The sequence below is a fragment of the Condylostylus longicornis genome, unplaced genomic scaffold (genome assembly GCF_029603195.1).
Source record: "Condylostylus longicornis isolate FDR11 unplaced genomic scaffold, ASM2960319v2 ptg000055l, whole genome shotgun sequence".
Lineage (NCBI taxonomy): Eukaryota > Metazoa > Arthropoda > Insecta > Diptera > Dolichopodidae > Condylostylus > Condylostylus longicornis.
Window position 1 is genome coordinate 15071542 of NW_026578024.1, and position 26835 is coordinate 15098376.

Genomic DNA, 26835 nt, shown 5'->3' on the forward strand with positions numbered 1-26835 from the left:
TTTAAATTTTTAAATTAATAAAGTTTTTATATAAATTGTTTTCATCAGTTAAGTTGGAAGCGTATATGTGTAAACAAGTCATATCATAAAATTCTACATATAGAAATTTATGCAAAAAGTTTATTACAAAAATGATTAAATTGTATAATAATTCATGATAAACAATTTACTTGAGAATTCCGTAAATAATCAAGTTATATCAAAATAAGCTTGATAAAATTATACCTTTATTTTGCTAGGTTAAATCAAAGAGTATGAAACTATATGTATATTCACAGTCACATTGTCTTCGTTTTTATGAAATTTTGTACTAAAAATAGCTATTGTGAATTGGATTAATAAAGCGTTCTGATTTCTGAAGGAAGTGTATTTGATATTCATATTACACACATAACAGCTGACAAATTTATGAAGAAATAAGAGTAGTGTAAATAATAAAAGTAGTATAAATTATAAATAAAAGAAATAATGGCATTAAGGAATATTTTGCCATGCAATAAAATTATTAAAATAAATCTAAGAAATATTTATACTCAAAATAAAATTAATTCTATTGAAAGCAGTAAAGAATTTAGTGATTCACATAAGCATTACGATATTATTATAGCAGGAGGAGGATTAGTTGGAACCACTTTAGCTTGCGCTTTAGGTTTTTATATTGTATTCTAGTATAAAATAATAAAATAATTAATTATTATTTTAGGTAAAAGCAAATTCCTTTCAGAATGCAAAGTATTACTTTTAGAAGGCGCTCCACCGTTTAAACCTTTTGATTGTAATAGCCAATATGGAAATCGAGTTTCAGCTCTAAATCATGCCACTGTAAAATTAATGAAAAATATTGGTGCTTGGTCAACAATATCTGATATAAGGCACAAACCAGTAAAACAAATGCAAGTATGCTAAATAATTTACTAAAATTTTGCGGTTGCAAAACAGAAAAATCTTATAGGTATCAGATGCTAGTTCGACTGCTTCCATTTCATTTAATAATGATAATTTTGAAAATGATGTTGCTTATATTGTTGAAAACGATTTGGTCATTCACGCTGTTTGCCAAGAGTTAGAAAAGTGCAAAAATGTTGAAATTAAAAATTTAAGTAAAATAGAAGGTGTAAAATTTTGTCAAGGAAGTTTTCAGAATTTTTGGTCGGTTTATTTAAAAGGCGATGAAAAAATTAAATGCGATTTGTTGGCAAGTATAAGTAACTTTATAGCATATTTTCATATATTTTTTCTTAATTAACAAATTAATTTATACAAAAATTACAAAAAAAAATGGTTTCGCCGTAAAAAATTAAACTAATTTTATTAAATATGTGAAACATTTAGTGTTGCGATCTTTGATCTAATTGCATTTTTATTCTGCACAGCTCTTCCGCTGTAACGTTCATTTTCTTTGATAAAATTTCCGTAAATTTGTCGAACTTTGCTTTCATATCTCTCAATTGAGTTTTAATGTCTTTTAGTTCATCAGATTCCGTTGAGTCAAATATTGAATTTTTAGCAGTAAGTTTTATTTTATTCATGCCTTTTTCATTATCAGAAAATAAACGTTGCCTTGAAAAAGCTATAGAACGGGGTCGGAGGGCACAGGTATCCTCTTTGGAACAGTTTATTCCCATTGAATAATCGTATCTACCAACACTTCTTTGAAATGTATCAAAATTGTCTTCACATCTTCTTCTACGAATAGTTTGGTTACGATCCCTCCGATCAGCAACAAGTTTAAATATGTTTAATTTTATATCCTCTGGCAATTGAGTGTCCCGAGGATCATTCGGTCTTGTCATAAATTGTAATTGATACCGTGATGTTCGAAGAAGTGCACTTCGTTGACATAAAGACAATAACTTTGGAGGAGTTTTTCTTAAGAGACGAGAAAAAAATAAACCTTCTAGCCTAGAAACTAATTCGGCTTGTCTTATTAATCGATCTAAGCCAGCTGAAACTTGAAGTCCTTGAATATCGCTTACAGCCAAACCAACAACAAGATTTGTTAAAATAACGGTGACAAGTAAAACGAAAGCCAAAAATATTATGTGAGAAGTCACTGGAAATGATATAATTTCTGTATCAGCTTGTAAGAGATCCGAAGAAGCATCTCCAGACTTCGTATCTTCTTCTTCTCCGTAAAATATGTCTTCAAATTCCAATTCGCCAGCCATCATCGTTACTACTTTAAGAAATGACCTAAAATAAGGTTTCAATGAATTAAAACAATTGATATTATCGAATATTTTGGTAACAATAAACTAAATATTTTGGTAACAATAAATCCAAACGCTTTTCTTTTGCTAATACTTAAAATGTAAGTAGTAAAAATACATACCAAGGGATGCTTTTGAATGCTTTGTATCTACTGAATAACACAGAAAAACTCAATGCGAAAGCTATTAAAAGACAACAGTAAGCTAGTAGAAATTTTCCAAAGTTTACAGCAACTGCAATAATAAACAAATAAGTTTGTTTTTTTTGGATAACTTTTTACCTTTTGTGAACATTTGTATATACAGTCCGAAAATTGGAAATCTTCCGACAAGCATCATTAACTCCAACCAAACTAAAAATATTATAATTGCTGCTATGTGAAATTGCCACTTAGGAACCTTTTCTAAGTCTCTTGCTATAATTGTGTCAGGCGTCTAAGAAATAAAATATAAAACATCTAAAAGCATATACATATTCTTACATATATATGTGTGTACGTCTACGGTGCATCTACCATATTGTGAATATCAAAAGTAATTTTACAGTTCATTTTTCTATTTTAAAACTTTATTGCACAATTATTTTTAATCTCTCAACACACTTACGTAGATGTAACATTATATAAATGTAAGCTATTAACATACCACGCAAAGAAATACCCCTAATATAATCGTCCATTGTAACCAATTTTCCCAATACTTTGCGTATGCATAAATTCCGTGACCCATTTCAAAGAATTCTCGTCCAGTTAGAGCTAAATTCAAAACAACAACAAAGTAACCAACCACTGAACTATAACTTGATGGACGACAGCTTGCGTCATCTAAGCAGCTCTTGACATAAACTCCAGTTACATATAATGAAAATAATAATACATAAGCTGCATGATAAAATAAACTCATTAAAAAAAACTTTCTAATTCTGCGCCACTTTAAAAATAAAAACGTTTCACATAGTGGATGAGTTAAAATTCTTTTTTGCCCAACTTCAATGAATGACATTATTAGCTCAGATTCCCCACGTTCAGTGTTTGGTACTAGTTGGCGAAAATCTAATTTAATTTCACAGTCAACATCACCAATTTCATGATCATTCACTTTAATTGATGAATCCAGTTTTGCAATGAATTTCGGAATAATATCTGGTGTACGACGAACTATGAATGATAAAGCTGTAATACCTCCATTTGTCCTGGAAGTGATATCACCACCGTTGTCTACAAATAGAAAATAATTGTTTGCTTAGAGATTATTCCACATATGTATATGTATGCTAAATTCGATTGAAAATTATAATTTTTTTTTCTATTTTAGGTGGGCGCAGATGGAGCTAATTCACTAGTCAGAAAGGAAATGGGTGTCACCTACTACAGTGAAAATTATAACCAGATGGGATTGGTTGCCACATTAGAACTAGAAGAAGTAAATACATTTATATTTTATTATAATTCATCAAAATTCAAATTATTTTTTGAACAGATAGGTGACGGAAACAACGTAGCTTGGCAAAGATTTATTCCCACGGGGCCAGTAGCTATGTTGCCACTGAGTGATAATTTCAGCTCTTTAGTGTGGACTACGACACCGGAACATGCGAAAAAGCTCAAATTGATGTCATCGGAAGAATTTGTTAACGCTTTGAACGAATCTTTTGTTAGTCTCACATCTTATATTAATTTCTACATTTAAATAATTCTTTAATAGATTAAGGAGTATCCAAGAGATGATCTAACAAAGTATGCACTTAATTTTTTGGAATCATTAACTAATGGTTTTTCTAAAAGTATAAAACAATATCCTCCACGCGTCAAATCTGTTATAGAAAATTCAAGAGCCTGTTTTCCACTCGGTTTTGGGCATGCGGCTTCATACGTTAATCATAATGTTGCCTTAGTAGGAGATGCTGCTCATAGAATTCATCCATTAGCCGGACAAGGTGTCAATTTGGGTTTCGGGGATGTGGAATGCTTAACAAGAATACTAAATGATACCATTTACAATGGTTCAAAATTAGGTATATAAAAGAATATAATGTATTTTTTTTTTTTCAATATTAAATTAATGATTCATAAATCGTTGCATATCATTGAAAAAAATTAAACGAAAAAGGTGATTTACACTATCTTGTAAAATATGAGCAAGAAAGATTGTTAAAAAATTTACCAATTATGTTGGGAGTTCATGGTATTCAAAATTTATATAGCACAACGTTTTCGCCAATTGTACTTTTACGGAGCTTGGGCTTACAGTTTACTCAGAACATGCCACCATTGAAAGTAAGTAAAAAATATCAACATTTTTGATAATAAATTGTTTTTAACTTTTAGAAATTGTTTATGGAACGTGCTATGGGATAAATACGAATAGAAAGAAATAATATTAATTATTATTATTAACGCAGTAATTTTTATTATTAGTTTTATTCAGTTCATATATTCGACATAATTTAACACATATGTACTCATATCTTTTTCGAAACATATGATTTTTAATTAAATTAAACCTTTAAAATTTTTAACAGAAAAATGTAATATTCTAATTAATAGCATAATATTATGTATTTTTATATAGAACAGAATATTATATACTTAATGTACGTACAATACAAAATTCGAGGTACCTACCATAGGCATAAAAAAGCAACTTTCACGTATAATAAATAATGGACCATTTTTTTAATTTGTATTTTTTGCAAGATTATTTGCATAAAAAAATTTCATTTGGATAGATTTTTTTTCATAATATTTTTGCTCTTATGTTTTTTGTTCTATGGTAGTATTACATAAATTAATAAAGTACATGAAATATTTCAAAAATAAAATGATTTTTTAGTTAAGTTTGTAAAATAGTTCAATATAACCCTATTCTTCATCATAGCTTTACTTTTTTAAAATTGGTATTTCCATGTTTCTGAAAACAAAAACAAATTAAAAATTAAAGACCTACAAACGATCAAATCTTACAAATTTCTTTTTTTGGATCATATCTCATCTTTGTTTTAAGTGTAATTTCTTTGAAACATGTTGGTGCAGCCCTCCGTCTTGGGCGAAGGTGAATATCATCTTTCAAAGACTCACCGTTGTTTTCAGATTTTATGGCTTTATCTGTTAAATTTATACTTTCTTTGCTTGTGTTAACTGTCACTTTACCTTTTAAAAGTTTAGTACTAGGAATTCTTTTTTTTGGTATCATTAACGGCATGAGATCTTTTTTATGCAATCGACGTACTTTAACCACAGGTATTTTACAAAAAATCTTGTCATCACGAGGAGTTTTTCGTTTCTTAAAAGGTGTACTTGAAGGAGCATTCAAAAGAAGATTCAATGTTGTATCACTAAATGTTTTGTGAAATAAAAGAGAACTCATTTCTTTTGTATTATTTAAATACGAATTTTCACCATAACTACAAGTTTGGTTTGTTTTAGAGACAATTGTATTCAATTGTGTTAAAGTATTATCATTTTCTAATTTGGCTGTGTTACTGTAGCTGCTGCGAGCGGAATTTTCTTCCTCAATTATAGTTTGTAAATGTCTTCGAGTTTCGTCTTTTTCTATCCCATTAAATTTTAAATTTTCTATTTCGTAATCATTTCTTATGGTTTTAGGATTATTCAAGTTATTTTCATTTTCTTGAGGTAATAGCAAACAGTTCTGTGGTTCTAAAACATTCATTATAAACAAAGTTAAGTCTTTAATTGTTTTATAAAAAGTAGGAACTTACTAGTTCGACCCCTTCGAGATCTTGTAACATTTTTTGAAGGCGAATTATCGGCGTTTGATGTTTCTGCTACATTTCCATTGGACTTAGAAGAACCGGCACAACTTTCTTCATTATTTTGACTATTACTTGCATTTTGATTAGGTGACATAAAATTTGAGGAAAAAGCAGTATTATTCTTCACAATTACATTTGGCATACCACATACTTCGGTCAGTATTTTGCAATAAGAGTTTGCTAATATCTTTTTAACAGAATCTTTAATGCTAGCATTTTCACTTTTCAATTGAACTATAATTTCGTTTAAAAACACTATTTCTCTGTTCAATTCTGCGATCGTTAATCTTAAATCACTATTTCGAACCGCTAATTCTTGATTAATTTTTTTATATTCAGCCATTGAACCTTTTATCAATTATAACTTTTATGAATTGTATTTTATGTTAATTAATATTATCAAAATTTAAACAATGTTTTTAAAAATTCCATCTTTCGAAAAACCGCTTTTTAAACAACTCAGACTGTCATTTTAAAGCAACTTCAATAATTTCAGAGCTGCCAACATTTTGTGCAACTACAATACAAGCAACAAAAATTACACCAGAAAAATATTTTAAAAATTTTAAGACTAGTTCACTTCATTTGACTTTTGTTACAAAAATTGAAAACAAAAATTATTTATCGAAACTCAAAATTCTAATAAAATGTTTTTAATAGTAAAAAAAGAGATTGATATTGAAATGGAATCTCGAAATTTCACTGTGCAATGCCAAGTTATATACAAGCCTCTGAGAAGCTAAGGACTTCCACTACTTTTATGTGCATTATTAAATCATTAATTATTTTGAAATAATTGCATTGAAGACTTAATTTACATGATTACGGCTACACTCGAATATATACTATATAAATATATAAATGAATAGTAAACTATATAAATATATAAATGAAATCATAATGACTTATATTTTCTTCTTCTCATATCCTTGCTGCATTTTCATAATTTTTAAAATATTGAGGCCTTCATATTTTCTTACGTCAAACAATTTGCCTTTTTCAAATAAAATTAAACAGAGACATGCACTTAAAAAATTAAAATCTGTTATGTGTGAACACACAGCTGTCAAATATTAAATTTCCGGCGAATTCTTCTGAACTCGTGTAAAATACACCATACGAAACACAAAATGTAATATAATAAGGTCACCGACACTAGTGTTAAAAACAAAATTAAGCAATGACCAGAAACGGCGGACGATATTCGTTGTTAATCCAGAACAACAGCGAAATCAACAGTTCAATATTATGTCAAAAAAAATCCGCCAGCGATAAAATAGGATTATGGGTTATTTTACAGTTGTCGGCTGGGTTCACAGCGGTAATTTCGCTCCATTAGCGAGCAATCTCATTTATATATTCTACAAGAATTTTGACATGTGTTCCGAAACTTTAATTAATAAAAAAAAAAATAGCTGCCAATGTAGTCACTGTAGGAATTATTCCACCCAGGAATTATTCATAACTCATAGAAATACTAATTTGACACCAAGCAGCCCTTGTATTGAAGCTGATGCTGGTCTGATTATACCTACATATATGTATCAAAAGAGATGTCAAGGCTTGCCGCAATTTTTATACAAAGCTTTCCTTCATCATTCTCAAGTGCACTCATATCCTGCTTCAATGATTCAATACCTGAAAACCTAAGTCCATAAACTGTTGCAAACTATTATTACTTTTAGAAGTCCTCAAGTTAGAAACTTATGATTTCATTTCTGTTGAACTCAACAATATCTCATTCTTGAACTCGAAATTGAAGTCACTAGTCTTGTATAGAGAAAAATCGTCTAAACAATGCCTGTCATCTATCCGTTAAAAAGGATCCTTAGTACGTTATTGGTGTTACCAACTTTTGTTGCTTTGTTGTGGTCTTACATTTGATGGTATTTGAGAGCAAGTAAGCTAAAAAATTCTTCTTGTTAATATTTTTCAAAATGTCGTGTAATGTAAAAATTCTTTCGCACTTTGTATTGTCCACGGTAAATTTAAATAACAACTAAAAATATCAAATGTTTTTTAACGTTTGCCCTTAACTACAAAAAAGTTAAAAGATTCAATCCATCGTTTTTCAGCACGTATTTTTTTTCTTCAGCAGATTTCAATGAAATGAAAGAAATAAATTAATGGAATGACAACAGGATCGATCCGGTCTCCGATCTTTACCATACATATATGTAGATACATAATATGTAAAAATCTTTCAAAACTTAAAAAGTGCAATAACTTCAACAAAATTGCTTGAGCTAAATGAGTTGCTAATAATAATTATTAATGAATAAAGTAATCAACATTATTTTTCATTTCAAATTCAGTAGAAAAAAAATACATAAAAACCGTTAATGCAAACTCACCTATTAATAATTGAACACAATTACTAAACTCATTTAAAGCTGCTATGTGTAAAGGAGTATATCCATAGTTATCCGATTTATTAACTTCAGCACCAGCTTGAATTAATTTATTTACACATTCTAGGCATCTAGTTTGTTTTACAATTGCTGCATGAAGTGCGGTTCTTCCATCCTTGTAAACTGCATTAACATCCGCACCAAATTTTATTAATATTTCTACAGTTTCAACACATTGTGAAAGACAAGCTAAATGTAATGGCGTTTGATCATCAGCATTTCTTGCATCAACCTGTGCTCCCTTATCTAACAGAATTTTAACACAGTCTACATAATCATCTTCAGCAGCCAAATGGAGTGCCGTAAGTTTTCTTTTTCCATATCTAGATCTTACATCTGCTCCATAATTTAATAATAATCTAGCACATTCGGTATGACCCAAGGCACATGCAGTATGCAATGGTGTTTCTGTGAAAACCTTAAATGAAAAATAAGTGTGAAAATTTTTTATAAGATTAATCAAATAAACACCCAACATTTCTAGCATTTTTTACACATGCATAGTATACTACTTTACAGAGTATTTAAGAAATTGTTGTTTTTGAGTATTTTTTAATTACTCAAACTTATTTAAAAATTGTACATACATTATATAGGTCTTCTTTATCAAATAGGTTAATTAAATTGTTTTATGTATACAAGTATGTACATATATGAACATGCATATAAAATTAAAATATGTACACATTAAAGTTTAGCAAACTTAATCGCCTTGTGAAGTTTTGGGGTCCTGAAAAATTTTGTGTAAAATTGTAGTAGTACGTGAAATTGCCTAAAAGAGGTTTTTATGTAGCAAAATAGATTTTTTTTTTGAAAATTCAACTTTTGATCAATAAAAATGCTATTTTGTTTTAACAATGATAACAAACCAAAACTTTCGCAACTGGGTGCTTTATGATCTGCTAAATAAAATGTCTAAAATTATTGAAAGGGCTTCCCATCCCAACATACTTATTTGATTTATATAAGTTGTTTTTACTTTTTAAAATAAGTTGAAGATAACTAAAATTTTTGGTTTTTGAATAGATTTGCATATTATTAACTGAATGAAAATTGTGTTCGCATTCATTCATTCAAAAAAAATTATTTTACATAAATGTACATCTTTTTTTATCCGCAACTGTATTTTCTAAACACTAAATTCCGCAACACTAAATTTCTTTAGTGACTTTATATATTATAACAATACGAAAGATGTGTAGCAGAAAAGTAAATTACCTGTGGCGTGTTTGGATCTGCTCCGTATTTTAATAAAGTTTCTACACAATCAACGGCATTTTTATCTATCGCAAAATGTAAAGCAGTTCTTTTCTCAATTCCAACATTAATAGATGCTTTCCGTTTCAATAATAATAATATACACTCAACACTACCGGCACTATGAAATACAACGAATTATGTTTATCTTAAAACCAAATTAATGAATAACACAAAAAAAAAACCAACCTTGCAGCACAATGCAATGGGGTCCCTTTATTTTGTTTATCCCAACAATTTGGTTCAGCTCCATGATCTAACAAAGTTTTTGCTATAATTGCGTCTCCATTACTACATGCAAAATGTAAAGGAGTCCTGCCCCTAGAATCAGTACAATTTGGATTTGGAGAAAAATTTTCTAGTAAACTTATCGCATTATCCGTGCATTTATACCAACACGAAAATAGTAAAGCTAAATTCACTTCAATGGATCCTGGTTTTAAATCTATTATAATTTTAAATGTTAAAAATTATTTTATTAATCTTCAAAAAACAAAAAAAAAATATTTTTACCATCTAAACATCCAATCGTTAAAATTCTTAAAATTTCACTTCCATTTGGCGATTCTTTTAAATTAAATTCAATTTCTTTAGGATCCCATATTATATGGCTTCTTTGATGCCGATGAAAAAACTGATGAAACTCTTCATTACATACACCTTCACTGGAATCTTCACTTGAAATACTTCCTTTATCATATAGATCGGCAGAGTCATGCCACCCCCCATGCTAATGTAATTTTAGAAATAAAAATTTGTGAACAAAATATTGAGAGAGAAATATAAAATACTTTTGATTAAAAAATATGTATATAAATACATATATATGTATATACGTATGTCCATACCGAAAACGGATACGTTTTAAGTTATCCATAGTTCCATGCATAGTTTTGCATGGTAATTTTTAAAATAATTCTGAGATATTCCAACTACAAAAAGTAGAACTGATTTTCCGTTTTTCAACTGATTTCAACGGATTTACGGTTGAAGTAGTTTTGTACTTGGTAACACTAAAATAGTCTAAGCTGACTTAGGATAACTATTAATGGAAGCATCGATATGCATTCCAAAAATGTATATATTGCTGCTTGTAAGTACTTATAATTAAATATGTAATTAGTTTTGAATTTATTTAAACTAATATGGAAAATATTTAGATTTTGCGGTACAAAATTCAAAAATTTATGTAAGAGAATATGTTGAAAGGTAAAATATTATGTATGAACATATCTACTTGAGTACGTAAGAATATATTTTTAACAACTAATTACCATAATGTAAGAGAATATCATAATTTTCAATAATTCAATTTTTATTTGATTCTTTTTTATAACAATAAATTCCATGCATAAAAATATTAAAATGTAAAGTACTTACCAGAGAAAATCCAATATTTTCCATGTTCATTTTTAATTTAATATTAACAACTTAAGTACTTCAGTACAACTTTAAAAAAAATTATATTAAACTTTAAGATCTGCACTAGATTAATTACATTTATGTATGTATGTATGTACATACGTATTATGTATGATCCAAGCAAAAATGTGTATGTATGTATGTTCATATATAAAATTTCTTTTTTAATTTTTAATTATTAATTTATAAAGATTAATTACAATATAAAAATTAAAATCAGTACAATAAAGTACTGGCCACGAAGGCTATTTGCTCAATTCTTAATACTTAGGTACAATATTGGTAATACAAACAAATTATATAGTTAGGGAATTTATTTATTTGCGTTGTTGGCCTTAATATGTTTATGAATTTGATGTCGATATATTTGGAATTTGTTTAATTTTCGTTTTCTGTTCTTTTTTTTTGTTATTAAACTCCAAATATAACAATCTTCAGTGATGCAAAATTCCCAAAAAAATTTTTTTAAATTTATTTTTTTTTTTGTTTTTACAATATCATATGAATCATATAAGATTTCGCATTTAAAACATTTAGTGAATTAATAAGTACCAGAAAAAAGTATGTATATGTAGAAATTTTTAAATCTCCTATCACACATTAATTATAGAAATTCATTGTCGTTTATCCTCAATATTTCACTATATACATAAATAAATTAAAGTTATATTATTAAATAATGCAAATTTAACTAAATTGGAAAAGGTAAAAAGTTGTGATATTGATTAAAAGGTCTTTATTTATATATGTATTTTTTTTTTGAAATTTTTTTTTTTGGCCAGAAGAGGAAGCACGAAAGATGTTCGTCCTATTTTAGGCAAAAAACGGCACATTTCGCTGTCCGCTATACCGATCCTTTTCAATGAACATTGGAGAGACAGTGTTCAGTCAGTACACCTGCCAATAATAACTTCAAATCTAGACGGCTCAAAGTGGCAGAGCGGTCGTCCTTGGCACCACAAAGCTATTTATACATTCACGTAAAATATGTAATATATTAAATGTTGTACAGGCGGTAAATCTTTAATTAAATATAAAATTCATAGCAGAATTAAAATTTTTCTGAATTAAATGCGATAAAAAAAAAATTTTATTGAAGTTATATTTGTATTTTTTTCGAAATATAATGATTTTCTATTTCTTTTAATACATTAAAAGAAAAAAGTGTATGCAATTTAAAGAAAACATACTTTACTGGTGCTGTATATAAACCCTTCATATATGAATGTGTGTATATGGAATCCGTGTGCATATACATAGGCTTTATCAAAACTGAGGTCCTTATCATCATTCTCATAAAAATTTGAATGAAAGGAAAAAAGAGTCAAAGACAAATAAAATCCGTCTGGTATAAGAAAGCTGTTAAAAATTTTTAAAAACTTTATAAAGTTTCTGGTTCTTTGCTAATTATCGACACAGGACGATAAAGTTTATCGTCCTTCGCCAATCTAACTTTGGCCAAAAAAAAAATGAATGAATGGTAGACAGTGTTGCTGATCATTCTGTTTTTTTCAATGTTGACGCCGAATTTTTCCATATGAAATTACAATGCACAATGGCAACTATTTTTAAATCTCATTTTTTAATGATGACATTAAAAATAATAATCCCGCTATTTTTCTCGGAAAGTGAGTAACAATTATGTACTCGTACTTGTATAATGTAATTTTCGAGTGAGAAAAATTATTCCGATTGCGTATCTCGTTTTATTTTTAAATTATATAAAAAAGTTTTTCATATTTCACATTTTGAAAGGGAAACAATCAGTCGATAATTTGAGAAAAAATGCAAAAATCCAATTAAAAAAATTAGTAATTTTATTGGAATAATAAAAAATCCATTAGAAAAGCCGAAAATTCTGATTTGAAAGTGAATAAAAAATGAGTAAAAAAGTGAGATACACGATCATTCTGTAAATGTGAATTATAAAACAGCGATGAATAGCATTGAATTATTACAATACTTTTAAAAAATTTAAATTGAATGATTTGAATTCACTGTAAAACGGTATTGGATTTTATTTATTTAAATAGTAAATTAAATATAAATAAATTTATTGTTTTATCACGTATTAAAGGTTTTATTTTTCCAGGGAGGAGCTTTTTGTGTATGACTGGGTTAAGAAAATGAAAATTGTTCCTACTTTAATTTTTTGTGTATTTTTTTCATGTCTCGTGCTTCACATTAAGTGTTCTTAATGTAATGTTAATAATATTATATTGTATAAAAGATATACATAATTATATATATATATGTACTCGTATGTATAAGTATAACACTATTATTGATTTCAATTATTATTTCAATATATGCATATATTATTATAACACTTTGTTTATAATACGATCAGCTTGTTGTTTTTTCTTGTGTTGTAAACAAAAAGCATAAATTTATCTATTTTTAAAAAATGTTATTTAATTTCTTGTTTTTCGATATTTAAATTATGTACTTTAAAAGAATTAAAAGGATTTTTTTTATTTTAATAATAAAAAAATTTAAAATACAAAAAATTTTTGGTAAGTCTATTTATATAATTCAATATAATTTTTTCGGTTATATTGAAGAAATTTAAGTCTAATTTAAAAAACAACATTTTTTATTTTAATTTATTTTAAAATATTAATTTGTATATATAAAAAAAAAATCTCATTACAAATTCACTTAAGTAAACACAATAGAAAATTAAATATTTTTTTAAAATTGTATCACCGTTATTTTTATCTAAGTTGTAATCTATAAAATGGCGTTAATCATTTTTCCCTTTTTTGCAAAGTTTAAATTATTTATTTTAATATTTATTTATTTTTTTGTTATAAAATCGCAAAATTTATGATCACTTTATCCATGTTTTGTTACACTGTTAATTTACACGATTTTACTAAATATTTATTTGTGTACATGAAAAGTACATACATTATTATACGTACAAACTATATTTGTATATAAACCACAAATATAATGTTAATTAATTTAAATTATCGTTACTACGTTATTATTATATATTAAAAAAAAGTTCTATAAGATTTTATTACAATAATAATTTCAAATTGTTTCAGTTGCAAGTTATCGGGTTGAGATCGATCGATAGACTAGATTTCCGTAACAGAAAAGAAAGTTTTTTTTCGCGAAATTTTTTACGGAACATCTAAATATAAGAGTTTATTATATAATTGTACCAATCTATTTATAGTACTGGCACGTGTATATTAATTTTTCTTAAATTTAATAAATATAAAGCTTTTCATTCATTGATCGGTAATTATAAGTATGTACATCTATATTTATTAAATATATACTTATATATTTATATACCTATATTATTTTAAATATATTATATATTAAGGAAACTATGAAGTTTTCGGGATATTTTTGAGGAAAATATTTAGAGTTTACACATAATTTTATTTATTTAATTGTTTATATACATAACATAACTGGTTATTAATAACAACTGCATTATTAATAATAAAATTATACATGTACATATTAGAAAAATTGTAAAAAATTCAACTTAGTATTTATAAAATGGTAGAGTTTAAAAAGAAAATTAGTTTATTTTATAAAAATTTTAGAAAATTAATAGTTAACCACATTATTATTGTTGTTAATTTACAATATAATTTTTCTTTTAAATTCATTTAATCTTTATCTGCTTCAAATTCGTTGGGAGATCATTATACATTTAGAACCATTAACATTTTCTACGCATTACTGCTTTGTAAAAGATTCGGGCTAATGTTGTCGTTGTTCCGCCGCATAAATTATTTTTTCATATAAATACTTTGGATGCATTTTTTTCTTGATTTTAAAACAATAATGGCTAATTTTTTTTTTAATTTTTTGTTCCAAAGTTAACAAATTAAGAGTTTCTAGTAAGAAGTTAATTGACGTATTAATATTTAACTGTAATATTTTCCGCATCGCTTTTTTTTGCATTTTTCGATATCTGTTCTTCATTTGTTTTGTAACTACAAGAAGAACAGATTAACTGTACTCGAGGTGATATATGCATAGCATTTGAGATTGTCAGTCTTTTTCTAGTCATTTTGAAATAATTTATTATAATAAGATATAATTTCCAAATATAGTGAATTTGCTCACCGAATTTAAGTTTTTTGTCAACTTCCTAAATATTTATTTTGGTAAACTATTTCAATTTTTTCGTCATTTATTACTAATTAAACTTTTTCTATAATCAACATAGCTTTAGTTTTCGCAATATTTAATTTTGACTTAATTTATTTGTATCATAATTTAACCTTTTTTCACAATCGTGTTAACGTCATCACTGATTACATATACTGCAATAGTACTAATTTTGAATATTCAACTGTTTTATAAATTTAATTTATGTATAAACTAAATAGCAGTATATTAAAGATTAATCCTTGCGGTACTCCCAGGTTTATGTCCATTAAATGTATTTATATTAATGTATTATATAATATATTGTGAATAATAAAAATAAGAAGTAATTTAGTAACTTCATTGTATTGTATAATTGATCTATAAAAGGCAGATTTAAGATTCCTACAAGTTTCTGTAAGTTACCATAAAAAAGTAAACCTCTCTCTTTTAAGCTAGTTTTAATTAGAGTACTGTAATCATTTGCCAAAACAACGGAAACAAAAGAAACTACATGTTTTTATTAAGTATGTCTTGATTATTTAGCTTTAATTTTATTCACTTTACAGGATTAAATAATTTAGAAATAAAATTTTTAATAAGGAATGATAATATTTATTTTTTTTTATAAAAAAATAATTGATGTTAAATTTTAATAGTTATTGCTTCATATGGTTAGTTCTTCAAATTTTTAAATTAAAAAAATCAGCGTCAATTAAAAATAAAAATTTAAAGTGTCTATATTTTATTTAAATATATTTAATTTCAATTTACTTAAAGCATGTTTGATATTAATTAATTGCTATTTCATTTAAATGTTATTTAATTTTTTGATATATGTATGTATGTTAATACATACATATATAATAAGTATTTTAATAAAAATCTATCTACTCTTCTATTAATATAAGATATAATTTAAAAAAAAAATTAAACTTAAATTATAAAATTATATAAATATTTGCTCTGCTGCTAACTTATCCATAAACGGTTGTACAACTGCACTCGTAGAAAAATAAAATATTAATCCAAATGTAATAGAAATTGGCAGTGCTGGTAATGCTTTTCTGCATATTGCTAATAGGAGTAATGTCAAACACAAACCAATAAGTATTCCTACAAAACACGCAATTGTTGTATTCCAATCTCCATAACTTGAGGCCTTCCCAACTAATACAGAGTAAAATATGAAATCACCGAGCCCTAATTTTATACCTCCTAAAAGCAAATTGCAAATGTATTTAATAATATTTAAAATATTTTATGTGAATTTTACTTTCTTCTTCTTGCTCTGGTTGATTAACATTATTCGTTTCTCGAGTTATAGTACGATATTCAACTGATCGATTTGGATTGCCAGAATCATTAGCTTGTACTTCAACCTGCCTCCTATTAATTCGCTCATTTGCTGTTGAAGCCCATTCTTGCGTAAACCCAGCATCAGTTTCTAAAAAAAATGTATTTTTTTTTATTTACAATGTTACAATTAAATACCACTAAAATTATTAATATATTTAGTTTTTTTTCCGGCAATATCTACAAAGCTATGTTTTGTTGAGCAATATTATTATGTATTATGTAAACAACACAATTTCGTTTATGTAAGCGACATTAATTTGAGCTATAACCTTATGATTTTAACCAAAACATATTGGTTATAAACACTTACTAGATGTTGTGCAAAAAGCGAAGCATCATAAAATTTCTTACTCAAATAATTTAAGTATAAAAAATGTTAAGTACCATTTAACTGATAACAAAAATTCACAAGTGGCGTACCTTCAGCATCATTACGATTTGAAACATGATTTTCTACTACTCTGTTTGAGGTATTGGCGTTAACACTTGGTCGTGCTTCCGTACTACTCTCGTTCTCTGTGAGATGTGTACCCATGTAAAAGTAAAGAACAGTTGCTGTAAAAATAAAGAGATATGCTATTATTTAAAATATTAAATTCGTTAAGTTTAAGCGTACACGAATATATAAGAGCTGGAAAAATTTGTTCATTTCTTTCTTGGGCCGTTTCAACTAAAATTCTCAAAGGACCTTTAGGTGATAAAACAGCTATTAGATCTAAAAATATAGTAGATATTTAGCTTTATTATATAACATTATGGTTGTAAATTAAATATACCCCATATTGAAATAACAGCTAATACAGCCCAGGTTGTCCATTCGGGCAAGTACTTAATAAATACTAACGCCATCAAGGCTGCTACAAAAATCAGGTATGCCTGCTGCAACCTCAACGGACCTAACCAATGAATAGAAATCATTCCCACAACGCCGAAATTCCATAGTATCAAGATTGTTGTTGGGTAATCAATAGGAATATTAAAAGCCTTTAAGACCACCCTAATAATAATAATTTATTTTTAATACTAAAATAAACAAATAATATTCATACTTACTCTAAATACATAAATGTGAAAATGAACAGTAACATAAATGAAGATAGTATTAACCAACCATGAATTGTTTTATAACACCTTTTTTTGTAGAGAACAATAAGTAATACCGTCATAATTACTATTACTGTTATTAAAATCAAAGAGTTTGCCGCTGCATTCCAAAATTTGGTTCCATAGTTAGTTGACTGCTCGTGAAATGGCGTATACAGTCTTACATAAATAAAATTACAATATATTAAATATATTTATAAAAGGTTTTGGAATTAAATTTTCTTACAGATAAACATCTTTTTGAGTATAAAATGGAATATTTGTTATGGTAATTACAACGACCAGAATACATAATGAAACTGGGGTAAACAATTTTATAACATGATGTGCTCCATACTTCAAACCTTCTGCTTCCTCTTCTTGTTGATTTCTATTACTGCTATCACCTGGTGCACTTGGTCCGGCTATATTTTCACGAATTGGATTGTTAGGATTATTTGTACTAGCTCTTAATCTAATATTATTAGTATTTATATCTGCTTCCTCTCGATTCGATGATGTATTTGATGTAGCCTAACATTTACATTGAATTTACAAGAGTAATATAAACAAAAATAAAAGTAATAAATTTAACTTTCTTGTGTCAAAATTAACAGACTTAGGTTTTTTTAACTTACTCCATAGTTTGAACTACTTTGACTTTCTTTTTGAGATCGCCGTTTTCTACCAAGCCTATCCGCAGGCACGGAACCTGATTCGCCAATATTTCTTTCGATATGACCATCCATTAAAGGAGTGTTTTCCGAAATATTTCCTTCCTGTACAGTTTCTGAGTCAATCAATAAGTTTCCGAATGAGTTTTTAATACTTCTACTTATATTCATGTGCCAAAATAATAATAAACAAAAAAATTCTCAACAAAAAAGAAATCGGTTTTCCAAAATTTGCAAATTTTTTTATTTTTTATCTAATGTCAAAGTTTTGAGAGTTTGCTAAAGACTTTCAAACTTTTTTGTGATGAAGATCATATCAGCATGTTTACATCGGGTATCAGTGCTCCTATGTAGGAGTGAAACATTTTTACCGATCGTATCATTGTATTAGTAAAGTATTATAAAGTGGCAAAATATACTTAATCTTTATACACACCATCATATGAAAATCCTAAAAAATACCATTTAAAAATGTTTAACCAATATCTTTAACAGGATTTTTAATATAGTAAAGTAATTTTTTTAATAGCAAATAACTTGTGGGGAATATTATTCCTGATGTGAGGCTTGTAATTTTGTTAGCAGCAATAAAAATTCGGATTTTGTTAGATGTATGAAAACGAAAACAAATTTAAGATTCTATTATAAAGCTCTATATCTTGAAAACCAGAAGTCGGATAGGCATGATTCATTAAGGCAGTTCTTGCTTTTTGACAAAGATCATGGAACAAAAACAGTTGAAAAGCCCAACCTCTCACTCACGCTCAAACAGTAGGGTGTAGTTAAGGATAGGGCTTTTTGGGATATTTTTGACTTATGGTTTTTTTAGCTCCTGCTGTAGAATCAGAGGTAAGTTTTTTGAATTATGTCGGTAATTTTGATTACCTAGACATAAGAACTTCTTTGGATTGGTTACAATACTTTGACTCTTTCTTACGTGGAGAAATCGTATTACCATATATTACTTGAAACTTTGGAAATTTGTTGTAAATTTTGGTAAGTTGAGCAAAAAAACTTATATTTTTTTAACTGAATATACTTATTATAGATATTTTTTAATATGTACATGTATTTTGATTCCAAATATAATATTTGAAATATTTATCAGTGTCCCCCACTTATGATTCAAGTGAGAAAGCCATTATACCCAAAATAAATTAGTTAAATTTTTTTATAATTTTCCTATTTTATCTTTCAAATTTCAAAACTCTAGCTTAGAAAAGTGTTTGAACGAACATACCTATGACTTTTAAACTGTATCGGAAAGAAATGTCAAAATTGCACATATCAGCTGATGGTGTAAACAAATAAAATTCTTTATTTAGTCGTCGCATTAGTCGATTGAGTAATTGTAAATATTTTCGAAGAATGACTTTATTTCAGATGAAATGGCTTCGGAAGCTTGTACGAAAAAATACTAATCCTATACCATTCGACACTGCCTCCACATGGAAGCGTAGATTAAGTAAATACTAAAAAATAATTTGAAATTATGGAGTTAATTTGGAAATATATATTTTCAAACAGGTTTCGGTTATGCTATAATTGCATGGCAGGCTTTTGGTTTAGTTTGCTATATGTTATATAAAGGAAAAGGAGATTGGGCTAAATACCATGGAATAAAATCAGAAGAAGATTTGAGGATGACACCAGGTAAAAAGAATTGCTTAAGTTTTTTGTAAAAATTTTTAACTTAATAATTTTAGCGGAACATTATAGCAAAATGTTTAATGTTAATAAAGCGAAAGTTATCCGAATATCTGGTTTTGAAAAGATAGATGAAGTTCAAATCGATAACTCAACAAAAAAGTAAATTTAACATTTTTGGATTTGTAGTGTTATAGTAATTAAAATATAGTTTGATTTTAAATATAAGTTTATTAAATTCATTATTATAAGTATGTGTTTTGATTTTTCAAAATTTATATAGGCACTTTACATATAATGTAATATTAATATACAATATTATTTCTTAATCTTAAAATGGGGAAACTATCACATTTATTAAATATAATACAAAATAAAGAATAGTAAAAATGTTGGTATGATGTTAAATAATTATTACTTTTTTAATATCGTATTTAATAAAATATGATTAATGCGATGTAATTCAGTTCGGAAAATACTCTTACGTGCATGTATAAATTTTCATATTAAATATACATAATAACTTAATTAAAAAACAAATCTAAAATGTAAATATATATATATATATATATAATTTTTTCAATTTTCGACATACCGAATATTTAACTAGTTTATATAAAATGAAATGGTAAAATAAATTTTTATATTAAAATTAAAAGGCAAGATATTTAAGTCTTAAGACATTTTAAAAGAATGGTTCTTTTGTTTTTCGTAGATTTTGATGTCATAAATTCCAAATTTTAATGAAAATATTTTGCATTTTATATTTTAAATAACGATTAATATAATGTTAATCACACCAATTGATTATCTTTAATCAGGTATATTTTAAGTTTAATCTCAATCATTTTTGATAGCTCGTGCCATAATAGTTCGACGATCAATTTCCGTCTTTAAATATTGTCTAAAATGGCGTTACATCGTTAAAAAAATTCCAAATACGTGACTTAAATATGTAGTATGTATTTACCTATATTGTTCATAAAATCCTACAATACGTTCCAGTTGTTTTTTATACAATCTTGTTAACATCGCATCGAAACATTCTAGTTCTTGAAGACTAAACATTTTAAATTTCAAAATATGATCTTTTGAAGAATCAGCTAAAATATAAAGAAGTGATCTATAAAGTATTTAATTAATATTTTTTCTTTTGAATGTTACCATGAAAATACACGTTTAACCAATCTGGAATTTGCTCATGTAAATAGGGATTTGCTGGTACTAAGGCGTTATGGGCGTTATACTGTGATAGTTGCGGCTCTGGTAAAATTGATTTAGGTGGTTCCGCAGAAGTTGTATATACATAACACGATGTCAAACAAGGATGATTTCGTTGAGATTGCCGTGTGATATGACTAAATAAAACAAGTTATTTTTTACACCTAATTACTTCTTACTTAAAAGTTCTTACTTATAATAATATATCCCGTGCTGTGCGCTATGAATTTTAACCCAACCTATTGGTAATCCCTCTCTTTCTAAAGGATGAGACCAATGTGTCGTTTGAGCGTTATGGTCAATATAATACTTGCGGCCGCGTAATGTGTAATACGCTGCCCATCCTGGTGGTAAAGGTAATTCTTCGTCAAGGGATTGCTGCGAGGGGACTGAAATTAACAACGATATTAAATTCTTTAGAAAATTTTAAAAACTTGATTCTTACCGTGAGGTAATATTTGATGGGTTGCATTATGAACTAAATGTTCTCCAAAAGTCATCCCAACCGCTTCGTAATTTCTAATTGGTTGGTAAACTGGGATTTTTGTAGGAACTAAAGCAAGATTTTGTCCTAAATGTTGATAACTTAAAACTGAATTGTTATTCGGGTAAAGTGTTTGATGTGTAGTTTGAGTTGCATATCTAAAAATTAAATATATATTACATTAAAATATATTTTTAAAAATTTTACTTGAACCTTGAATTGCTAGAAACATTTTGATATGGCGTTAATAAACTTGAATTAGTGTTACTATAAATAGGAGATTCTGATCTGCCAGTAGCACCAGTAACGGAAACTTGTGACTGGTTTTCATAAATTGGAGAATTTTCAGAGTTATAGTTTTTGGCAGTGGCCTGTAAAAAAAATGTAGTTTCAAATATTTAAACAACATTCATAGATATCAAAGCCTCTTGTATAAATCACCATTGTTAACTGCGATAATCCTTGAGGTGATTGTGATCTTGGTGATATATTTTGAACGTTCTTTATTGCTCCTAACTTATTACCGAATTGATCGCCAGGACTGTTAGTGGGACAACCGCCTCCACTCGTTGTTAAAAAGGTATGAGCATGATTTTGATTAAAAGAATAATTTCTACTGAAATTATCAATTGATTGTGCATATGAATTATATCCTGAAGAATCGCTTTGATGTCTCATTCGATCAATATGATCGATATTAACGTAGTTACTATTCCCTATATTACTATATGGATGTAATTGATTTGAACCAGTACTTGAGGGTTGAGAATTAGATCTTTGAGATTGTTGTTGATAAAAATCTAACTCATTTGTTAAATTAACATTCCCCACTCCAGTTATTTGATTATTAGGTGATACTGAGCGGCCACTAGCTCTAATTCCACCACCACCATTAAAACTTGAAATATTCAAATTTTGTATTGATTGATTTGGTGTATATTTCCCCACATGCCCCAAACCAGTTGATTTTGATAAAGTTTTAATATTTCCAAATTGGGGTTTACTCTGATTTGTTTCCCCTTTATCACTTTTGGGTCCCAATGTTTGACTATTACGACGATTTTTCCCTTTATTTTTACTATCATCAAACGTCCAAACATTCGTAACTAAAAAAAAAAAGTATAAGCAAATAAAATATTGATTTTCTTTTTTGCTTTCTGACTTGGAATTTCGGATGGTGTCTCTTTCTTAGTAAAACGTCCTACTACTCCATCCCGTGATTTGTCTTTTTTCCTTGAAAGCATATTTACTTTTCTTACACAAGCTATTTTTAATAATTTTATAATAAATAAAAATACATTTTATAATAGGTATAAATCTCAAAAGAATTCAGGAAAATTCGTAAAAAATATTTTACAAAAGCCGCGACCTAACGTCGTATGACTTTTCAGTTTTAAAAGGTTGACTGGCAAATCTCTTGATTGTCTAATATTATGTATCAAAAGACTCCTCTTGCAACTCACTCATTCTCACATACTTTTTCTTCTATTCGTAGTTAATGTCAAAGAGTTTATAGATTTGTTAAAAAAACTCATTTTAGAATGAATTAATGAATTACAAGGTAACGGCAAAGGAGCCTACAAGTTTATAAAGATGTAATTATTTCGGCTTGCTTTAGTTTTATTTTTGAATCTAATGAAATAAAATTCAAAGAGACAAAAACAACAATAAAATATGTAGGTAAATATTTTGTATGTATATACTTCGGCTTCAACTTTGATAATTATAAGAAAGCATATGCGTCTCCGGATATTTGAAATTTTTAGTTTTGATATTATAAGCAACTAAATTATTGCGTTAAAACAAACTGATTGCGTCAACTTAAAGTGGCATGTGTGTTTGCCTTAATATAATATAATGAAATAAAAATAATCGATCAATCAATTGTAAAACTAAAAATTCTTTTGGAACTGAACTCTTTAACCATCAAACATTTCCAATCGATCGATTTTGTTTGATGAAAATTGATGGCAAGACGTTCTATATTTTTCGTTATAGATCGAATTTTTTTTTTCATTCATATGTTACAAGTTTATAATACTAAGCTATCAAAAACAGAAACTGTGGAAATGAATAGGTTTAAAATATTTTGATGTAGATATATTATGTTACCAGTATATAATAACTTCCTCAAAACTGGTATAGAAGCTTAATCCGATTAGATTCAACGTTTTCAGACTACACTGAAGATCAGACAAAAAAAGCTTATAATCAACGAACACAACAGACCTTATTCTGTATGATATTTTTTGAAATTTGTCAAAAGTGTCAAAATAGTGTAACAAATTATGAGCTCTGTAAAATCTGAAAATTTTGTCAAGCACACAGAGCGTACCTGAACTCTCTTTGATTGTTGAAAAGATCCACAACTCAGATCGTATTCTCTATTCTGCATTAATGAATTATTATATTCTACCATTTCTACTGTTCTGAAATTCTACTACTTTTTTCATAAAACGATAGTGTTGATCTGAAAAAAATCTTCAAAGTGGAAGTATAATGTCTGTATAACAAAACTGGAAGTATAATGTCGCAAAACATATGTTTTGATATTGCAATATAAGTAAATTAATGATCATAATAAAGTTCAGAACATAATTTTTTTAGTTTAGAAATTATAAACAAACATGTTAAGTTTATTGACGAGGTAAAAAAAGTTATTCTGCGAGGTTGTTAAATAAATGAATAAATAATCACTCATATATTGATGCACTTTAAGGTTAAATTCAATGGTGATAGCGAAAAATGTCAGGCACATTTGTACAACAAATTATAATTTTCTACAAGTGACCTCGGTTCTTATGGCTGAGCCTTTAAAAAAGAAAAAGAAGCTAGATCCTATGATTATAAAGCAGCGGGAAGAGCGAAAAAAGAAAAAACTTGAGAAACAAATTCGAAGACTAGAAAGGAATGCAAGGCAATTAAAGCCTGTTGATGAACTGGAAGTCCCTCTCGAGTTATTGGATGAGAAAAAGTAAGTACCTTTAAATTAATAAAAATCTGTGCAATAAAAGCTTTCTTGTTTTAGAATGAGGGCACGAATTATAAATCCGATAACTGAAGAAGAAAAAGATAGACGAATTTTATTAGAAAAAAAATGGGCACGTTATAAACTTGAGACTAGAGTATCTGATTTTAAATTTATAGATTCCCTCCATGAAATGCAAGAATTTGCCTTAGAAGAGCTAAGAAAGGAATCTGAAGAACTATACCAAGAGGCAATCAAACCAGATTTATCCTTAGTTCCTTTCTCTTTTACTGGACCAGTAGCAACTCCACCTATAGACAATTATGATTCACCGGATGGCGAATATATTGATGTAACCAAAAAGTGGGAATAATGAAAATTTACAAGACAACATTGATAATTTAAATGATCTGATGCAGAATATGTATATTTGAATTATAAAAAAAATATAAAACTTAGAATACAAGTTACAATTCACAAAACTTTGTCCCATCTCCATATGCTACCGTCATCACATATACAAATTAAAATTTGAGCATCCCTTGAAAAGGCAGTTTGTCGAATAGTTGAGGTACATTTCTGATGACTCAATGTGCTACATTTTGTTAAATTCACATCAGTGGGGTCTAATTCCCATATAAAAACTTTACCATTTTGTGAGCCCAAAGCCATTATACGACGCCAATAATCCATACCAAAACGAACAAACCATATGTCACATTCTTTAAAATTAAATCTGTGTATAATTGTGGTTCTGTTATCTTTCGGTTTTACTTCCGTTTCTTCCATATTACTACCAATCTTCCAGCAAACAATAGAGTTTTCACATGATTTTGACAATATGTAATCTCCCAGCCAGAAAACACAATCAACATAATTGCGATGAATATCTCGGGTTGAAAAATCAGGAAAATGTTCTTTAATCGTTGGAAAAAGTCCGTAATTTTTCGTATAGTCAATATTAGAACTATTTGTTATTGCTTCTTTAATTCCTGGTTTATCTAATCTCCACAATTTCAACGAATGATCCATTCCGCAAGATATAATTTTCCCACCTTTCAAATCAAAGTCGGCACCAAGCACTTCATCTCGGTGGCCCTCAACACCACCGAAAATAGCTACACATATTCCAGTCTTAATATTCCACAAACGTAAAGAATGATCTTTACTACCAGATAAAAGAATATGTGCTAACTTTGGATGGAACTTTAATTCATTTATTGCATGTCCATGACCAATAAAATGTTTAGTACAAGTTTGCATTTTTAAGCAAAATACTCTGATAACACCTCGTAATCCACCTGCTGCTAATATAGGACGACTGGTTTTACTTTCATCTGGTTCCGTGGACCACGCACAAGTATAATAAATTTCATCTGTGTCGGGATCGGAATATGATTGCAATAAAGTAATTTGTCCATTAGGTAAACACTCGTACACCGAAATACGATTGGAACCAACTGAGGCGAAAATATTTTTATTTTTAATACCATGATGAAATTGGGCTCCAAAAATTGGCTGATTATGATCTTCCTTCAAATGAAACGAATACTTATACGGTGGTTTTACTACTTTTGAAGAAGCTTTTCGTTTTTTAAGTTTTCTACTACGGTTAGTTGGAGTTGCACTTCTAGATGTATTAGCCGTTGAACTGCTGGCCAAACTACCACAATCATCGTCACCGGAATCAATTAAATCGATTTCTTCAATAATAGTTGGGGCTGCCGGTGCCTTCATAATAGTAAATTTGAAATTATTTCATTTAATTTTTCAACGGGAATTATATTTGGAAAACGCCAAACAATCTGACATATATATTAAAAATGCATGCTTTACTAATTATAGTTTTATGTAATACAAAAAAAAATATCTAGACACTAGCCGCAGATATTATTTTTATTCAACAAAAAGTGGAGGCTTTTTCAGTTTTTTTTCTTGTGTTTTTTTGTATTTTTTTTTTTGGGTACATTAAGAAACGACTTTGACAACTGTAATGTCTTCAAAATGGTGCTGCCGTTTAAAATTCCTTATGGTTTGTTTTCACTTATCTTTTAGAATTTTTAAATTTTTGACTCAGTAGCTAAAAAATTAGCTTAAATGTTTAAATATAAACGTGTTCAGATATAACAACATTCCTGAACCTGACATCTGCACTACACTAATATTGTATCAATAATTTGTTTTTATAAATTTCATTGT

General features: G+C 27.8%; 7 protein-coding genes across 9 annotated transcripts; 3 read left to right on the plus strand and 4 right to left on the minus strand.

Moving 5' to 3' along the window:
* The first annotated feature begins 401 nt into the window (after positions 1 to 401).
* LOC129611879 (ubiquinone biosynthesis monooxygenase COQ6, mitochondrial) lies at positions 402 to 5102 on the plus strand. Its single transcript, XM_055525292.1, has 8 exons — positions 402 to 649; positions 704 to 897; positions 953 to 1195; positions 3525 to 3632; positions 3690 to 3863; positions 3915 to 4224; positions 4320 to 4486; positions 4538 to 5102. Exons 1-8 carry the CDS (start codon positions 469 to 471, stop codon positions 4565 to 4567), a joined length of 1407 nt encoding a protein of 468 aa, XP_055381267.1. The 5' UTR covers positions 402 to 468; the 3' UTR covers positions 4568 to 5102.
* LOC129611878 (transient receptor potential channel pyrexia) lies at positions 1219 to 11144 on the minus strand. Of its 2 annotated transcripts, XM_055525290.1 has the most exons (9): positions 11034 to 11144; positions 10167 to 10383; positions 9843 to 10098; positions 9615 to 9774; positions 8340 to 8814; positions 2856 to 3427; positions 2492 to 2645; positions 2333 to 2444; positions 1219 to 2193 (listed from the first exon to the last, which is right to left on the minus strand). In XM_055525290.1, exons 1-9 carry the CDS (start codon positions 11061 to 11063, stop codon positions 1329 to 1331), a joined length of 2841 nt encoding a protein of 946 aa, XP_055381265.1. In that variant the 5' UTR covers positions 11064 to 11144; the 3' UTR covers positions 1219 to 1328. The 2 variants fall into 2 exon arrangements, with proteins under 2 accessions (XP_055381265.1, XP_055381266.1); XM_055525291.1 differs by lacking the exons at positions 8340 to 8814; positions 9615 to 9774; positions 9843 to 10098; positions 10167 to 10383; positions 11034 to 11144 and adding exons at positions 5174 to 5869; positions 5932 to 6555.
* A 4626-nt stretch (positions 11145 to 15770) lies between these two features.
* On the minus strand, positions 15771 to 18579 carry LOC129611834 (presenilin homolog). 2 transcript variants are annotated; one of them, XM_055525218.1, is made up of 8 exons: positions 18281 to 18579; positions 17890 to 18176; positions 17613 to 17822; positions 17336 to 17556; positions 17176 to 17274; positions 16944 to 17114; positions 16477 to 16647; positions 15771 to 16418 (listed from the first exon to the last, which is right to left on the minus strand). In XM_055525218.1, exons 1-8 carry the CDS (start codon positions 18485 to 18487, stop codon positions 16150 to 16152), a joined length of 1635 nt encoding a protein of 544 aa, XP_055381193.1. In that variant the 5' UTR covers positions 18488 to 18579; the 3' UTR covers positions 15771 to 16149. The 2 variants fall into 2 exon arrangements, with proteins under 2 accessions (XP_055381193.1, XP_055381194.1); XM_055525219.1 differs by having other exon boundaries at positions 15774 to 16418; positions 16980 to 17114.
* Positions 18580 to 19649: 1070 nt separating this feature from the next.
* On the plus strand, positions 19650 to 20214 carry LOC129611847 (uncharacterized). Its single transcript, XM_055525240.1, has 3 exons — positions 19650 to 19781; positions 19844 to 19969; positions 20023 to 20214. Exons 1-3 carry the CDS (start codon positions 19685 to 19687, stop codon positions 20127 to 20129), a joined length of 330 nt encoding a protein of 109 aa, XP_055381215.1. The 5' UTR covers positions 19650 to 19684; the 3' UTR covers positions 20130 to 20214.
* A 79-nt stretch (positions 20215 to 20293) lies between these two features.
* On the minus strand, positions 20294 to 23040 carry LOC129611846 (scaffold protein salvador). The gene is made up of 8 exons (XM_055525239.1): positions 22831 to 23040; positions 22110 to 22774; positions 21882 to 22039; positions 21630 to 21826; positions 21378 to 21573; positions 21128 to 21321; positions 20934 to 21066; positions 20294 to 20867 (listed from the first exon to the last, which is right to left on the minus strand). The coding sequence occupies exons 1-8, from the start codon at positions 22910 to 22912 to the stop codon at positions 20804 to 20806; spliced, it is 1689 nt and encodes a 562-aa protein (XP_055381214.1). The 5' UTR covers positions 22913 to 23040; the 3' UTR covers positions 20294 to 20803.
* Positions 23041 to 24171: 1131 nt separating this feature from the next.
* LOC129611784 (39S ribosomal protein L40, mitochondrial) lies at positions 24172 to 25127 on the plus strand. The gene is made up of 3 exons (XM_055525092.1): positions 24172 to 24315; positions 24388 to 24642; positions 24697 to 25127. The coding sequence occupies exons 1-3, from the start codon at positions 24296 to 24298 to the stop codon at positions 25007 to 25009; spliced, it is 588 nt and encodes a 195-aa protein (XP_055381067.1). The 5' UTR covers positions 24172 to 24295; the 3' UTR covers positions 25010 to 25127.
* On the minus strand, positions 24989 to 26601 carry LOC129611783 (polycomb protein esc). The gene has a single exon (XM_055525091.1). The coding sequence runs from the start codon at positions 26371 to 26373 to the stop codon at positions 25111 to 25113; it is 1263 nt and encodes a 420-aa protein (XP_055381066.1). The 5' UTR covers positions 26374 to 26601; the 3' UTR covers positions 24989 to 25110.
* Between the last annotated feature and the right edge of the window lie 234 nt (positions 26602 to 26835).